The sequence below is a fragment of the Parambassis ranga genome, chromosome 16 (genome assembly GCF_900634625.1).
Source record: "Parambassis ranga chromosome 16, fParRan2.1, whole genome shotgun sequence".
Taxonomy (NCBI): Eukaryota; Metazoa; Chordata; class Actinopteri; family Ambassidae; genus Parambassis; species Parambassis ranga.
The window spans coordinates 4458251-4475794 of NC_041036.1; the positions used below are offsets into that span (position 1 = coordinate 4458251).

The window sequence follows — 17544 nt, forward strand, 5'->3', positions numbered from 1 at the left end:
CCTCTGTCAGATTGTTGCATTTTTTTTCCCCCCACATATATTTACATAAATCCACCCTACTGGGGGTTGTATGAATGTGACTGATTTATTAAAGTTGTACGATTAAAGCTTTGCTAAATTAGTGCAAGAACAAATGAAGCAAAGTAGTGAACCATCTGCACTCATGCTTTCCTCACTATCTACCCTGAGATAGGGATTCACTTGGTATAAAAGAGGGAAAAAAGGGGGCATTAATTACCTTGTGAAATCTAAAGACCATTAACTATGTGTGTCAAGTGATGTTTCTCAGTTCCTAATCAGAGTTTTAGTGATATAAATTACTCTTTGGATGAGAAAAGCAGATATGGTGTGAGAGTGTGTGCATGCATGTCTCTTTGTGTGTCCTTGTAGCTGTGCAGATGCAATTATTTGTGCGTGTTTGTGACTTTGAGAAGTGAGGAAAGCACGAAAGAGAAGAGAAAAAGTAAAAAGAAAGAAAGAGGCAGAGAACCAGAGAGAGAGAGAGAGAGAGAGAGAGAGGGAGACAGGCAGGAGCGGAGTGGATGGAGGATTGTGGTGTGGTGTGTTGGCGCTGCGGAGAGATAACAGGATGCCGGCGCTGCTTGCTTACCTTTGCTGTACACCACACAGTTGTTTTTGTTGTCTTCCGCTCCCTGCCAAGTCACATCCAGCAGCCACCTGGGGCCGGCGCTCAGCACCACCGGGACAGTGCTCTTCGTCTTCTGGTCGAGGACAGATAACAAACACTAATCATTTGCTTATTTTGGTGATTAAAGAAACATTAATAACCACCGAGTTATGCTCTTCCGCTGCTCTGAATGGCCATAAAGAGACAATTTCAGAAACTATACAGCATGCAACTCAAGTCCACCCCAATCTCATTCTTTTTTTCTTTTTTTTTTTATAACGTTGCTGAGATGATTTGAAAATCAGGGCATGTGTGTGTGTGTGTGTTTGTGTGTGTGTGTGTGTGATGGTAAATAGACAAAGGCAGTAGTGGTGCTTGGACTGATGACAAATGGGTACAAGAGCATGCACTGTATCAAAAAGAAGGAATTATCATCCTGGATTGAACCCAGTGATGCAGCATCAGATCTTCCAGATTAAGAATATCATCTCAGGTGTCTGGGAATCATAAAAAAAAAAGAAAAAAAGAAGGAAAAGAGAAAAAAGGACGGTGACTTTCAGAGAGAAGGAAGCGAGTGTTCAGCAGTGAACTTTGGGCACATTGTGCCGCGCTATCACCAGGATCTCACTATTTCCTGAAACAAGCAGGGAAGAATTTAAAGAATCAGTATCCATTTCAAAGGGCGATTGAGGTTAGAGTTTTTATAATATGCCGGAAAATTATTCTGAATGTGTAAGGTCATTTTTCTTCTCGGTCAGGGGTCAAAAGTGGAGTTTTATTCCACTGAAAGAAAAAATAAAACAGTGAGAGAGCTACATCCACTATAATAGATTCACAGGTGCAGTGTCACCAGATTTGCTTGCTCTATTTATCCTCATGTGATTTCATATTCTGTTTTTATTTTTGGTGATCTTTTTTTATGTCTTGTAAAAATGGTGCAGTGTGTATATGTAGTGTGTGTGTGTGTGTGTAGGGGGGTGGCAGGAACATCTGAGGCAGCTGGGTACAGTAGCCTATTACTCAAAGGCAAAATGTCAGTATTTTAAGGCCATTACTTTTGAACCCTCGGGCCCATACCCCCCCCCCTCATTAGGATGTTACAGAAATAGTTTGGCCAAGAGAAAATGGGTTGGGTTTGCATCCATCTCGACACTTCATTTCTTTTTTTCATCTAAGGCAGCGAGTGACAGGACACTGTCCATCTGCCTAATGCAAGAGAATAACACCAGTCCTCTCCCGTGCTTTTCACTTATTTCTCCCCCGCAAAAGGCAACAACCTTCAAGGATAAATGCAAATGTCACTTGAGCATGTTAAAGGTCTGAATTGGCACAGATATGCACAAGAGATGAGCACTGTGCTCCGGCAGTGTGCCTGCATGCCCCCCCTTCCCACCCACCCCACTTCCCCTCCTCCTCCTCCTCTTCCTCCTCCTCCTCCTACTCCTCCACCCGCCCATTTCTCTCTCCATGAACTCTATCTAGTCGGAGGCTGGAGGACATAGATTTTTTTTTAGAGAGCATTATTTACAAATAGCAAAACATCTCACAGAGCTGATAGGAATCGGTTCGGATTTCGTCCGCAAAATTAGGAAAACAAATGCAGACACTAAATAAAGACAGATTTCTAAATAGTAGCACTTTATATATATATATATATATATATATAGCTCTGCACATTGGCAAACTGCACTGCCAAACTGATCAAACACAGACAGTAAATTGTGTCTGTTGATATTCTTATTCCTTCTCCTGGCATCTTCTTATCCCATCCTGGCAGCAGATGAGAGAGAGAGGACCTCTGTAATTTAAGTCATCCGCGATTTCACATTTCAAATTAGCCTCACAATAAAGTCTTCTATCTGGCTAACCTGAAAATCTCACACCCCTGTCAAAGGAGCGAGCAGACCGGCCGATTGTTGCTAGGACGACTATCTGAAATGGGAATCAGATTAACCCTTTCTCAGATCTCCAGACTGGAGCCATCTCTTATTCAGCAGCGAGAGGCCTCTCTGCCATCCCTCTGTGCCTCTGGGAATTCATGATATTCCAGCTGCTCTTAATGTAGCCAACAGAGACAAAATACCACTTTAACGAGACATCTTCCCATTGTTAGAAATCACAAGAAATTTGTTCGAGTAATGGTCACCGCTCTGATATAAACTTTTAACATCATGATCATGCATTATATTGATTTAAATATCAATTTCTACTGTTTTCCTTGCTTCCTTTTTGTGTTAGGAACCAGGCAGCAACATCCCCCGTCACTAAGTGCAGATTTACATACAGTATCTATAGTGACAATATGTGCTTTGTAAGCATGCTGCATGTACCAGCCGTCACAAAGACAAAGAAATGCACAAGAAGCAACTGCACACAACATATCTAGGATTAAGACACGGCAGCGTCACTGTGGCGAGGAGCGCCTGCAAATGCAAATGAAAACATTTGTACAACTGGATCAGTTGGCCTAAGTGGCCGAGGCTGGAAGAAATGCAGATTGACAGGCAGAAAATTACGATTTCCCTGGAGCGAGGGAGCATGTGATGAACTGGCTTTATAGGAACAAACTCCTTGTCTAGCTACCAGTCACACAAACAGGGGGTGGGGATGTGACGTATGGAGGCTTTTTCCTGTCCAGAAACAGACACTGAGAGGAATTTGGAAAATATGCTGACCCCTGTTGGATAGTTTAATATGTCAGATGCAAGAAAGGCATTTAAGCAGCTCATCCTAACTTACTTGATGTCATTTTTGTGATGTACAAAATGCACAAAATCCAAACATATTTTCCTTTTTTTTTATCCCAAGTTGTTATTGATTTATGCCCTTGCTGGATTTTCTAATATATATTCCAATAAACATAATAAATAACCAAACAAAACAAGTATTTGTTATGTTCATAGAGATACAGTCTTTAATATCAGTTTACAGACTATCATCCCTGTCAGAGCCTATAACCCCCCCAGCCTTCCTCTCTGTGTACTGTGTTATGGTTTATCCACCTTCTGCCTTCACTCCAGTGGTTTCAATACTCTCCCGGTATTTTTTTTTTTTTTTTTTCTCCCTCTGAGCTCTGTTACCGTTCCGCGTGTAAGAGATACAGTGACCAAAACAGTGTAGTCAGCGAGGAAGTGATTACAAACTGATGCTCCAAATTCGCTATAAAATGAAAATCAATATTTCCACAAGTTGCTGCAACATAAAAGATAACCTTCATTGATTTTTCTAGACTTAGGCCTCTGTGATAAAATCTAATATAAATTTTCAGCCACACGGATTTGGATCAGAGCGGAGCAGGGGCTGAACGATAAGTTCCGTGCACATCTCTCAGACTTGGATTTTTTTTTTCCCCTTCCCCTTTTCCCTCTTCCAAGGCAGGGCTGTACTATTTATAATTGGCCCTGTGTGAGCAAAAGCTTCTATCAGGAATCTGTTCTAATTTTTATTACTGAGAAGCTAAAGCCTGTTCCAGATAATTTGGAAATTTCAGGGGAATTGTGATAGAGCTGATGGCACAGCCGGACTGACTCCAGAAAGGAGCTAACCTGTAATAGCCTCTGTGGCTGCGCTGATTAAATGTTGCCATAGATGAAAGACCTGCCATCACCGCAATAAATTAACCAATCACACAAATCCCAAGTCGCTACTAATCCCTCCTTGATACCATGATCCTCTGATCAGCTGAAGGAGGTGAAGAAGAAAGTGGCTTGTGACACTCAGCCGTCTTCTAACTCCCTGCTTCCTTGTGTAAACAACAAGCTAATGATATCACCGCTGACCATTTCACCACCACTGGCTACTCTTAACCCGCTTCATGGTCAGGGCAGGTGAAATCGATACAAACCTTGGTGGGAATGATTATTTTCCTCATTGCTCCCACCCCACCACCACCACCACCCTCATCCCCACCCTCACATTCACCCATCCACCAAGGTCACTGACTGGCACTGTATCCGTCTTGATCCCACAGCTGCAGGATTTAGACAACTGAGAGATCAAAACCACTCTGTCTGAATATCTCAAGACATTCACTGGCTTTATACATTCAGCTTTCAACACCCACTCTGTGTGAAAGTAGTGCCATTTTGAAAGAAAAACACCAGTGGAAATATCACAGTCAAGCAATTTCTTTTGAACACATTGCATTTGACCAGTGTTGACCTGGCAGCAAATAATTTGTGAGTGCCATGTCCCTTTCTGACGATACTAGCCGTATAAATATATATAAAAAAACAAGCTTACGCATGGGTTATGTCAAGTTTATATGTTCTCTGTTTCTAACATGGGAATGAGGATAAAGGATTTGTACCTGTTTTACCAGTCAGTTTACAGCAGACAGCACACTCACACCTTGATAACGTCCATTGCAATTAGTTGTTCACTGCGATGAAACAAATTGCATGTGGTCAACTGGAAATTTCATTAAGGGAGATTTTCCTCTAGCCCTCGTTATCGCTCTGCGTATTAATATTTTCTTAGCCTCAAGGATGGATGGGTTGCAAGGGTCTTTTTTTTTTTTGTTGAATAAAACGGCCGAAGCCAACCTCGCTGTCTGTGTTCTCCCACCACGAAAGCTGCTGTGTATGTGCTTAGTTAAGTGCTGCATTTTTTTTTTCAAATCCAGCCTGAAATAAGATTCTTTGTCAACATCCTACATAAGGTGGGAAATACCTCCATTTCTCAACTCTGCTTTTGTGTCATTTTCTCTTCTTCTAAATGGCCATGGTTACATCTGCTGAAATGAAAAGATACCTACACACTGCTTTCATCCCCCCCCCCCCCCTCTCTAAGGCTATAGCATCTGCTATTGGGAGACTAAATAACAGAAATATGCAGGAATTGCACACTAATTCCCTTTAGAGATAGATCTTGGCTGGTGCCCTGTCATAAATCAGAGAATTTCGATATGAAATGAGGCAAGCTGCTCTAATCATTTCTGCATTTCAAATTGGATCACTGGCTCAATCGCTTGGCTTTTAAACTGCTTGCCTAAGAGCAAATGTGAGGTGGGAGATAATTCAGCTGAAATCTCTGCCTGCTCTGTGCAGCAGTTAGTTTACTGCTTGAGTGCAAGAGAATGCTTTTTTCTTCCCGTAGCCCATCTTTCTCTTTTCAACTTCGTTAAATTGACTTTTCATTTTAAAATCGATTAAATTGAGAGAGTCACTGCTGTTCCCGGAATCTTTAAAGGGACACCCATCACTGTGCGCATGTGCCTTTATTTGGCTGCTGCTATCATGGCGCCGCTATGAGGAATAAATATTTTCTCATTTAAATCACCTTTTATCCTGCTGACTGGACTGTAAGCATCAAAGTTCATGTGCTGCATTAGCTATTACTTATTTCACTCCATTGAAATGCTCACAGTGGTTGTATTTATATTGACTATGGTAGCTGCTGCATGATTACTGTATGTTCAGTTGCTTTTTTTAGGGCATAATAAAGCAATGAAATGACGACTAATGGTTGGCTGCTTGGGATGCTGATTAAGAAGCAATGTTAAATCATAAACAGCACATGTAGACTTTATTTTGTTGTTTTTCAAAGTGAATCTTTAGCAAGAAAAAGAAAGGTAAAGAATAGACATTCAGAAGGAGGAGGGACTCTATCCGTCCTTCTTTCTTCAAGACCTTCAGGCACACTGAGGTGCTCCAACTCTAAAGCCAAACAGTTTAGTGTAAGCTGTACCTGCCCTGAAGACAAGAAACCCTCTCTCTCCACCCCTGCCTTCTTCTCCTTTCTTTATTTTCCTTCCATTTTCTCTCTTGATATGCTACCCTTCCTTCCTTCCTTTCCCCTCCTCTCCTCTCCTTTCCTCCTTCTCCAGCCCTTCAGCATCAAATTACAATGTCTCCAACTTTCTTTGTAGTGCTGAACGTTTAATTCAACTTCATGAGTAAATGTGTGTGTAGTGTTGTAACTATGTATAATGTGTATGTCCTGAGAACTATTTGAAGTTGTAAACAAGACAGAGCTGAATTAGTAATGCATGTACTCCAGGACACTTCATGTCTGGGAGGTAGAGCACACCTATAGGCACACGTGTTTTCCTTGTGTTTGGCTTTGGTCAGGGGACAGAGCAGCCCTGTCGCTTCACTTCTCACTCTTTGAATTACTCACATTTTCCCATTTGAATTCAATTGGGAAGAACTTGTTTGATCTTTTGCATATAAGTTAGGTCTGACTCCCCGAGCAGCGAGAAGCAGTGTGAGGGAACATAATAGGGAACCTGGAGCCAGTAATGTTCACTTGTATGGATATTACCATGGCCCCTGGGGGTCAAGGTGGCAGGTGGCATATTGTCTGGACAGATCTTCCCTTTTCTCTGTTGGGAATAAACATTTGGACAGGGGATTTCTTCAAAGAGGAAGAAAAAGGGAAGTCAGAAGTCAATCAGTCAATGGGGTCACAACAAATCCCTGCTCTCATAACCACACATAGAAGACTAGGATCAGTCAGAGGCAGTAAATAAAGACAAACAATAAAATAGTAGGCATGATGCTTGAATAAAGCCCCTGACTTTAGATAAACCTCTCTGCCCCCCTTTAGGTATTGGATTTTAATATTCTTTTGAACTCCCTTCTCTTCTCTGGTTGGAGTTATAAATTTCATGATGCATTAGAGAGGCATCTACTGTATGTGATTTTATATTTCAGGAGACTCTTTCATTCTGTGCAGGCTCCTGATTCATAACTGAGCTCGCTCCATATCGAAGTGTACAGAATAATAATTGCAGCAAACACAGAAGAAAGTACAATACATTGAAAATCACTGGAGATTATAAACAGAGAGGAAACACATGAAACACCTCGCAATCATAACTTTGTTGTAACAAACCCAACAAACGTATCTGTGATTTGCATTTCACCTGATCACCTACACACTGCTGCAAGTGCTCAATGGTTTGATCCTTGGGTGCACTTCAGAGAAATGGGGTCTTACTAAATCCACCGTAAAAGACCAACAATATTTACACCAAGTTAAGTAAATAAGATAAAGATGGTGAACTTGCCCCTCACTAAATGCATTAGACGTGAACTCTCTTATCAGAGTCTCAGCACGCGGACTGTTAAAAGATGGGTTTCCCGAGCTGCAAATGGTCTTTGTTACCCAATTAGTTTGCTGACGACCCCGTGGTATAATATTCCTGCTTTGACAGCCTCATACACATCCATCTAATGAGACGCTGCTGGACCACCAGGGAGAAAATGGACACAGTCCAGACCTTCATCTTCTCTAACACCTATCAGCGTTCTTATCTTCAATGCTAGACCTTTTTTTTGGTTGGGGGGGGGGTATTTTTGCTTGGAAGTTTAGAGTCATTTTGTGAAGCTTTGTTAGGCCCTGAGCCAATTAGGCTGAGTATCAGAGGGCTAAGACCAGGACAGAGGACAGCAAGGACTTATCAAGGTCTACCAGCAGGGGTTTGCCTCCCTGTAGGGTGGCCATCCTTCACTCTGTGAAGAAGGTAAAGCAAGCAGAGACTCTGCATTTCAACAAGGGGAAAAAAAAAAAGATTCCTACGTGTGCCGATATACATCACGCAGAGATAGCAGAGTCATGTCAAGCAGGGAGCTCCAAGTAAAACATCCTTAAAAAGAAGTGTGTTTATTTCCACCATCATAACTGTTGGTCAGCCATCAGCGACTTCCATCAAAACCCATTTTAAACTCACTTTGTACTGGAATACCAAGAGGACTATGAGGCGCTTGCAAATGGAAACAATCTAGGATTATCTCCACCACTTCTCAAGAAAGTTGTTTCAACATATCACAAATTACAGCCATGACAGTGACAGATGGCAAAGCAGCTGGCACCACTCAACTTTGTTTCTTTCTTTTTTGCTTCTTCCTCTTGTGCCTTTGCTGCAATAGAGGTCTGTTGTGTATTGAAGTGTTGGATAATCATTCATTTGGGAAGACATATTGCGTACTGTAAAACAAGGCGATATGTGTGAAACCAAGGGCTTCTGAGCTCGGCTATTGTTGCCTGTCTGACTAACGTTCTGTAAAGTCTAGCTTTGCTTATTTGTTAGCTCCTTTAAAGCGGCGTACATCCCAGGTAAAGAAGGCATCTCCCAGAAATCTGCTACAACCTCTCATTCAAATTCATAAAACTCAGGAGATAAGTGTGTAAGTGATAGTGTATGACTTATGCTACCCCAAATGGAACAGTTGTTCATGAATGTTAATGCTCATATCAAGCTGCTGGTGTGTGTTTACAACGTACAGAAACCATAAGCATGCAGATACTACATCTACTCAGTGTGACAGTTTCATATCCAGACTGAGGCTCCCCTGATGGGCCACTGAAGACAGCAGACACCCAGAGAGCAGTTGTTGGGGTAGAAGTAAGAGTGGCCCTTCAGAACATGGAGCAGTATTATAATGTCTTGTGCTCAAAATTCTGATTCGTTTGGAGTTATTGAGTGACTGAACAGACTGTTGGAGGATGACAGCTGCCAGTACAGTTACAGTATGCAGTTATAGTAGAATGATCACATCTGGAGAGTTAGTAAGGATGGGGCCTTAGCATCGTATCAACAAGAACAATGACAGGTGCACTGTTTAGCTTTATTATGGTTTCATTTGAAAAACAAAAGAGCCAAATTAAGACATTTTACACCTTAGTATGCATCAAAATTACCAAGAGACACTAGGTAAGAGACCCTATATATATGTATATATAAACATAAGGCTCACTTACTAGGTCACAACGTGCTTGCACAGCATTATGATATAATACATAAAAATAGCAGGCATGGAAAAAGTATTCAGATCCTTTACTTCAATAGAAGCACCACTTTAATTCAACATTCTTCCTCCTACTTAAGTGGCATCAGTTAATATAAGTACACGGCCCTTCTGAGTAGTGTATATTATTTCATATTACATATTATGAGCAATGGTGGAAAGGGCATTTAAAAGGGAATTACTGCATTTCTACTCTCAAACCCTGTTTTTGATAACTTCACTAGCACTCATCAGTAATAAGAATATTAAAGCATAATTCCTCATTAATGTTTTCTCTCTAAATGTTTAGATTTTTAAGTAGGGTTTTGTAATAAATTGGAAATGAGTATTTTTTTAGAGTGCAAAATTTGCTTCAGAGATGTGATATAATAGACACAATTTTGAGCAAGTATTGACACATCCTAATTTTGTTTCTTTTTTAATTCATTATAATTGTAAAAAGTGTCACACTTATCCTGCTGTTCAGAAATCGTGTGCGAGTGAGTGTGTAAAACAAAGCCTACATTGAATTAAGCTGCAAATGCTCAGCACCTTTATGTTTGTGTTTTGATGTAGTCACTGTATCCTTGGCATGTTTGAGGAAAGCATGCAGCCATTAAAGTGAGCACAAAGCAAATCAGTGAGTCCTGCTCTGCTTATCAGGGGGACCTGCCATATCAGTTTGGGTAGATGTGTTGTGATGTAAGGACAGCAAAATGTCAGGTTCACTTGTAGATCAAGTCAACCATGTATTATCTCTCAAACAGTGGAGCTTGGCTGTGGCCATAATAGCTCTGACTAGCTGACTGACTGAGTGCTTCGCGGCTAATGCATGGAGCTGTGGGCGGCAATGAGTTCCAGGCATGCACACAGAAACTTTGAAAGTGCAGGCTTGGAAAAACATAAATAAGAAGGAACAACAATGGTTGTGTGTTTCATTTAGCACAGCCTGCAACACATTCTGCATTTGACTCACAAGCAAACATCAATGTGATGTTGATCTGTTTAAAAGCTCAGACTTAAAGGGCCACTTCAACACAACGAGCTAGGATCCTTCTTTTTATATTAACACGAATCTCATCGATGATGCCATCGATAAATATATGGATGACACTGAGCAAGGGACAGCCGGCCAGATAATTACCATTTTACCCATCTGAAGAGACCCCAGCCCTGATATTGGTTTAAACCCAAGAAATAATTGATGCATGCAATCACAAATTGGTTCTCCGCCTAAAATTTGTGCCCATTATTTCATTAGATGAAGCCACATTCTTTGTGCCAAAATTATTTGTGTGTCCAACACAGAAATTCAAATCCTGTTAGTCCTGATAATGTCGGGTGTTTTCGAACCATATCCAAGACTGCGTGACTTTCACATAGAAGGCACAGGCCATCTTTAGATGTTAACATAAATGGAAGTATTTGGACTTAAGATGTTTTATTTTTTAGTTTAATGGTTTGTTTGTTTGTTTGCGTACATTTTTGATGCTGTGTGTGTATGTGTGATTTTGCAGCTATGCTACAGAGAGGTCCTATCCTGGGGTGCCTTCTTGCATATGTAATTGGATGTTACTGTAAATAATTGCCTGGGCATGTGCCAGTGTGATGATGGTGATGATTTGTGTGTGTGTGTGTCGGCTCTTGTGTGACTGTATGTGTGTAGAACATGTGTGTGTGTGTGTATTTGTGTGATTCTGTATGTATGTGTGTATGCGTGTGTGTGTGAGCGCATCTGCCCCATCCGTACTCCACTCTCAAGTCCCACTGATTCTCCTTTCCAGCCATGTTGAATCCTCTTTTCCTTATCAGGCGAGCCCAGGCCTGCATCAGGCTCTCCTTGCTATGACAGAGGCTACAACAATAGGCCTGCGATACCGCTGCTTAGCGCTGCGTTTCGGAGGGGAAACCTGCCACGGGCGCAGATTAACTACAACACACACACACACAAAATAGATTGCAGCCTCCAAAACAAAACATTTTTCAGAATGCCTCCTCTTGATTAATGAAGCAATGACAAGAAGAAAAATATAATTTCTGAAACAGAAAAATCCGCCACCACTTGTTAAAGTTTAGGGGTAGCTAACAATAAACATATTGGAGGGAGAGGGTGGGCAAAAGGGGTGAGATAAATGGCTTGAGTGATGGGCTGAATAATTTCTGGAGCATTTTTTTTTTTTTTGGGTTGCACAGGCCCATATTCCTACCCTTGTACTAAATTACACAATAATCACACTCCATCAGTTGACAGCCTCTGCCTCTCGCTCTGTCCCAGGTGAAAATTAGGACAGTATCTTGACATTTTCGCTCTTCTGTAGTCTACAAGCTAAAGCTCTCTGTTCACAGCCAAAAAGCAGCGCGCAGTCTGCACACTGACGCGCTCCTGCCCTCCCACACACCGGCACATTCACAAACACTTAAATACATGTACCCTTAAATATGTGGACACACTATAGCTATGATCTATGGCACATGTTTGTAACAAATAAGAATTTTTGACCCTTTTTCAAAGTGAGACTTACATTTAAAAGTATTAATTAAAGCTTTTTTTAGACATCTCTAAATGACAGAATGGTAATAAGCGGTTTCCCTCAGGCAAGTTTATTCTTACAGGTAAAAAAAAACTCACTATAATATTCTATCAATGCTTAGATATACAGAAAATATTACACAGTAAGGATTCTGTTGACGTATGATTCAAGGTTAACACTGTGGTCTGATTAAATAGGTAATATACTTAATTAGCCTATAGTGCTTACCACCTTTTATTACGTCCTTGTAACCTGCAGCTTTTCAAATCATTCCCTTTGTATCAAAGCCCTTGTATGCACCAGAGATTGCAGCAGTACAATGTTTTTATCATGAACCTATGCTTACAGCAACTTCTGCTACTATACAATATTAAGATAGAGGACAGGATAAAAAACAGCCTGATAGATCCTAATCTGGAATTAACAAGTCTTATGCATTTCAATTACTGTGTAATTTGCACTAAAAGGCCCTCAAAACACATAAAGACCAGAATTCTATTGAATCCAGACTCATTACAGTTGCACCTTGACTAAGCCCCAGTAATTAGCATTGGTAAAGCATTGTACAAGAGGCGGCAACACCCTCATCAACACACATTTACAACAGAGCTCTAAATCTGCTGCTCATTAATAGCTTGCCTCCCAATCAATTATTAACACCTACAATGGAAACCAGGCTCACCGGGGCCAGGCCTCTTACTCCAGGCAAACCGTGGGCCACCTTCTCCTCCTGGTTCTGTCCAGCATAGGTAATTACCGCTTTTAAAGACACCTGCTACTCAATAGCTTCGACCCAGACTGTTAATTTAGCCCCCGATTGCAGACATTTATGTCTGAGTGTCACTATTAATTTGCGTTAATTTAGAGAGTGTGAGGAAGCCGGGCGGAGGCGTTGTCTGCAGCCGGCTGAATGTGCTCGTCGCTCACCTGCGCCGGAGCTGCGGCTGTAATTGGAGTCTAATGGTCTGATTGATCAGTGAGAGAAGTGAGGGATGAGACGGTGCTCTGGCAGCTCCATCAGTCAGACGGAGAGCAGAGAGGAGAGGAACGGAAAGGGAAACAGCAACAGCATTGAGCCAAGTGTTTTATTCTTCCCACATTTAGTTTTTGTCTTTTCGTCTGTTGCTTCAAATCTCCACATTTTGTCTCCTCTCACTTTACAAAGGGATCTCGCCTGGGCCAATTATTCGTATTTTCAGCATCAAGAGAGCTTTCTTTTCTCCTACTTAGACTTGGTTATGGCACTTCTTATGAGTTATTTGAACACAGGTATATTATCTTTGTAAATACGTGTAAAATGGATGAATGCAGTCTACAGGCAATCTAAGAACGGTAAAGACCCACACAGTAAGGCCAGCCATATGAGCTGTCTAACACACTGCAATGTGATTGTGTTAACAGGTCTGCAACAGCAATAACTACAACTCCAGTCCCTCATGCCAAGCTGAGCCCCTGGGGTCTACAGACCTGCCACGGCCGACCCATCAGCTGTGAAATCTGCTTTCCTCTTTGATAAACGGTCGAGATGTGACCCTATCTCTGTCCTGCAGATGCCCAGATTTCCTGTCATGCTTTTTTCCCTTCTGTTTTTTCCTGTGATTTCTCTCTGCCACACACTCTCTCTCTCTCCCTTTTCATTCTTTCTTTTTCAAGCTTTATACCTCTCTTTCCAAGCCTGCCTGGACAACCGCATGAAACGCTCCACTCGCTGTTCTTTCGCAGCATCATCCATCACTCCGCTCAGCTACTGAGGCCTGTCGTCCACAAGCAGCCCACATAAGACTCCCACGCCGTAGCACATGTAGCTAGGCCACCTCTATAGCAACGAGTCCCATTTACCGCCTCTAGGGACCACTATCCCTCCCCCCTTCCTCCCTTCCTTATGCCTCCACAGGACTGCTCCCCAGACACTCTCCTCCTAAACGGCTCTGCTTGTGCCAAAGTGCTTCTCTTGTCCAGTTTAATGCAAACACTGCTTAAATTCACTGTATTTTCATCATTTACTGTAAGCCACTTTAAGGAGTCATTACACTTTAGTCCTTCTCCGGGCGTCATGCCAGGGATTGAGAAACGGACCCACGCACTGTACGTGGTGCCTTGACAAAAATAGCTTGACCTCTAAAAACTCACATCTTAAATGACGTGTCTGGATAGAGGGATAAAATATGTTTGATTTCAGAGAGGACATATCAATATTAAGTTTCAAGCATGAGAGAAGTGTCACTCCTGCCACATACCTGACTGCCTTCAGGTAATTCATTCACCTCCGTGGTTTCAAAAAAAATCTAAGAGAGTAAAAGGAGATTTAATAGCCTGTGGAGGTCACACTTCATAAGAATGACTGAGAGTGCTTTAAGGTGAGGTAGAGACCTATGAAGCAATGAGCCTTTATTTCTACCTCAAACGCTTTCTACCGCCTTCCTGACCCAGCTCTGCAGCACCGGCCATTCCTGACATACATCAAAACTAGCCAGGCTTTTTTTTTTCTTCTCCTTTCTCTCTTCACACTCGCATTTGTTATTTCAACTTTTCCCTCTCCAGGTGAGACATCAGGCTGTCTTGATGTGTCAAGAGTTTGAAGATTTGCACAACTCCCTCACCTCCCAACTGAGATAAATACAGCACTATATTAAAAAATGCTGCCAATGGCTGCATGTTTTAACAAGGTAGCAGCTCGATGACTCGCGGCTTGATTAAGAAAAAAAAGGGGGAAAAAAGAAACACTGCTCCAAATGAGAAGATTCCCTTGTGATGCACGAAAAAAACAAGAGTTTTTGGCTGATTCACCAGCCTGTGAGACAAAGTAAAAAGTTACACTGAACCCTGAAAGGAGACTCACTTAAACAAAATGTGCCAGTTGGGTTGACCTAGCCTTTAATGAGAGATAGTGAGAAGCTGCTAACAGCCAGTACCCCATTTGAGAGATGAAACTTAGGAGAGGAGGAGGAGGGCAAGCAGCAAAGCATTGAAAGGGCTCCCATGAGAATAGACACACATGAGATCCTTAAAGGCAATATGCCAGAGCTTCTTCCTCTGCTTTTAATTGCGAGGGAGGTTTGGCATATTCCATAACCCCTCCACAGCCTATTACAGGTGATGACCAGCACCTGCTCACAAAAAAAAATAAACCTGAGGAAGATGTGGAAAACAGTGATGAATTCCTCTGAGGGCAGTTAGTTAAGGACTTATCACTCTTGCCCTGAGCAACAATCAGTTTATGTATCTAAACAAGCAAAGAGATGATTTTGTAAAGTTTGTATCTGCTGAAAAAAAGAAGAAGCAATTGAATAAGATGTTTCATACAACATCACTCTCTGAGTCTGAAGGTCATTTGAGGGACAGCAGAAGGTTGCTTTTGAATGCTAGAGGAATATATGGAGTGTGATACTTTGGAAGAAAACTTGAGGTGTTGCTCTGTCAAATCACTTTTCCGCCCAAGGATAACTGGCTTTACCCTGAGAGAAGCCATATTTCATGGCTATAATACGGCCTGAGTTATTTAAAGACACTGATGACTTCAAAAACCAAGAGGGGAGCTTAGAAAACAGCCTAAACTGCTCAGAAAATGATTTAATAAAGTTATGCATTTAAGGAATCTGGGAAAACGGAAGGGGGATGGCCTCTGAGTCTGAAACCCTCCTGGACTTTTCCTTATGTTTCTTAACAGGATGAACGTGAGGCTGGTTGTGATTTTAATAGGAAACTCTTAATTAATCCAAATGCAGAATGGAATATCAAACCCGTGGAGGACTTGTCACTCCAGCAGAGCAGCAGGTCAGCACCAGCCTCTGCTGGGATCTTTGAAACAAGCGATATAAAGCTGCTGTGTGCAGAGTAACATCAAAAATAATGAACTGGGACTTCATTTAATTGAAGCCTGGACTGAGCTCCAAATCCACCAATTAAAATGTTTTGTCATAAAATACGCAGATTAAATGGTTAAAACAGATGCACTTCAAAGGCTCACATGTTGGGGGCCAGCTGGATCCCGAAAGAGGCACCTCGGTAGGTTTGAATGGCGGGGGAGCTGCTATTATTACAGTCTTTAAGATGTAGGACCTTCTAGTAATCATGTCACCACAGCGGTTTGAGCAAATATGATGATTCAGGTTGAACCATCCTGACACTTATAAAAAACTTAAAAAAATATCTTTACAGTACAAACAACAAATGACAATGGCGCTTGTGTTGTATTTAAGCCTCACATGAAAATGTGTAATAGCTGCATTGGTCCACAGTGCAGGTGTACAAGGAGGTAAAATGACCAACCACAGTCCCCATAAGGACTCTTAGATGTGTTTGGCACAGATGTCAGAGTCTTACATACGCAGATATACTACCACTTACCTTCATTCTGTAAACACGTTTAACCATATTTTTAAAGAAGGCAGCACTAAAGCCCACAGAATACAGTATGGGGAACCCAGTTCAAAACTATATATTTGTAGTTATAGATCTGATTCTAGCTTGAATTGTTTGGTCTTGTTTCTATCAGCTTTGGAACATTGCAATCCTTTGATCACTGCTTATTGTGAAAGGCATAGTGGCTTTATTTCATCAAATGGCAGCTAAATGCTGGGTATTTTCATCTGCCTTGATGCGTAGATCAGATGGAATTTTGAATCTGGGGTTTGAAGTTAAAATACATTCATGTATTGTTAATTTTGCTTACACATAACATGGGATACTTGACCCACAAGCCATTGGGGAGGTGAAAGACTTGTGAAGACTTTAGAGCAATGTTCCTGGTCTTATTTGCACACCTGAGACTGGATCTTCATTGACATACCCTCTAAAATCAGACTTATTGCACATTGTAAAATAACTTTATCTCTCTTTTTTCATTTATTTTCCATTTGTTTTGTTTTTATGCAGCCTTTCATTTTAGTTTTTATGAGAAACTGGTACTTAAATGTTCCAAATGGTACTGTATTTCAGTAAGAACATACCAGTGCAGTGCTGTCAGTATTCATCTCGATCTTCCCCTCAAATGGTCCCCATGTCGTCCCCACAGGAAGCTGCTGCCGGCTGTGGATCCGGCGCTCGCCATCTTTAAGGAATGCATCCAGCTCTCCTAAAAACACACCAGAACCCAAAGCAGTCAGCCACAGTGCTTCATAGCACACACTTTCCACATTAAATCACAGTGACGTTTATTCATTGTCCGTTTCCCTCAAAGCTACATGTGCGATCTTATTATCGCGTCAAAGCCCTGCAGTAAACAGTGAAGGTTAAAGCCAAGCAGTTTCAAAATGGATAAGCAAATCAAGCCAGCATCCATCTGATGGTGTTCCTCAGACACATGGCGCGCTAACCTTACTTGAAAGGTGTCTTGTGTTGAGATAATCTCTGTGAGACAGTGCAGGCTCACTGGCTGGTGAGAGCAGCTTTAGTGGCAGGCCTATTTCTGTTGTTCCAGGAAGGCAGGGCCCTTGTTAGTGCTGTGCAGAGCTCCAGTTAATTAACAGTGGAACCGGATAGCACTGTTAGTACTACCGGTGCTCACCTCCCCGACACCCCCGGTTATCTTATCTCTTAGATTCAGTGTACTTTTTCGGGATGGTGATTAATCAAATAGTTATGATAAACCTCATGGCAGGCTTTGACATAGTTTACAGAGGAAGATGTTTCCCTCGTGTGTGTGTGTGTGTGT

General features: G+C 41.7%; 1 protein-coding gene across 2 annotated transcripts in view; it reads right to left on the minus strand.

Annotated features, from left to right (window-relative positions):
• The window catches only part of zfpm2a (zinc finger protein, FOG family member 2a), a 108235-nt gene that overhangs the window by 40604 nt on the left and 50087 nt on the right, over window positions 1-17544 (minus strand). For both annotated transcript variants that reach the window (XM_028426436.1, XM_028426437.1), the window contains exons 4-5: window positions 16841-16965; window positions 611-722 (exon numbers count right to left, since the gene is read on the minus strand). In XM_028426436.1, coding sequence (XP_028282237.1) covers window positions 611-722; window positions 16841-16965 — 237 coding nt within the window. The remainder of the gene's footprint in view (window positions 1-610; window positions 723-16840; window positions 16966-17544) is intronic.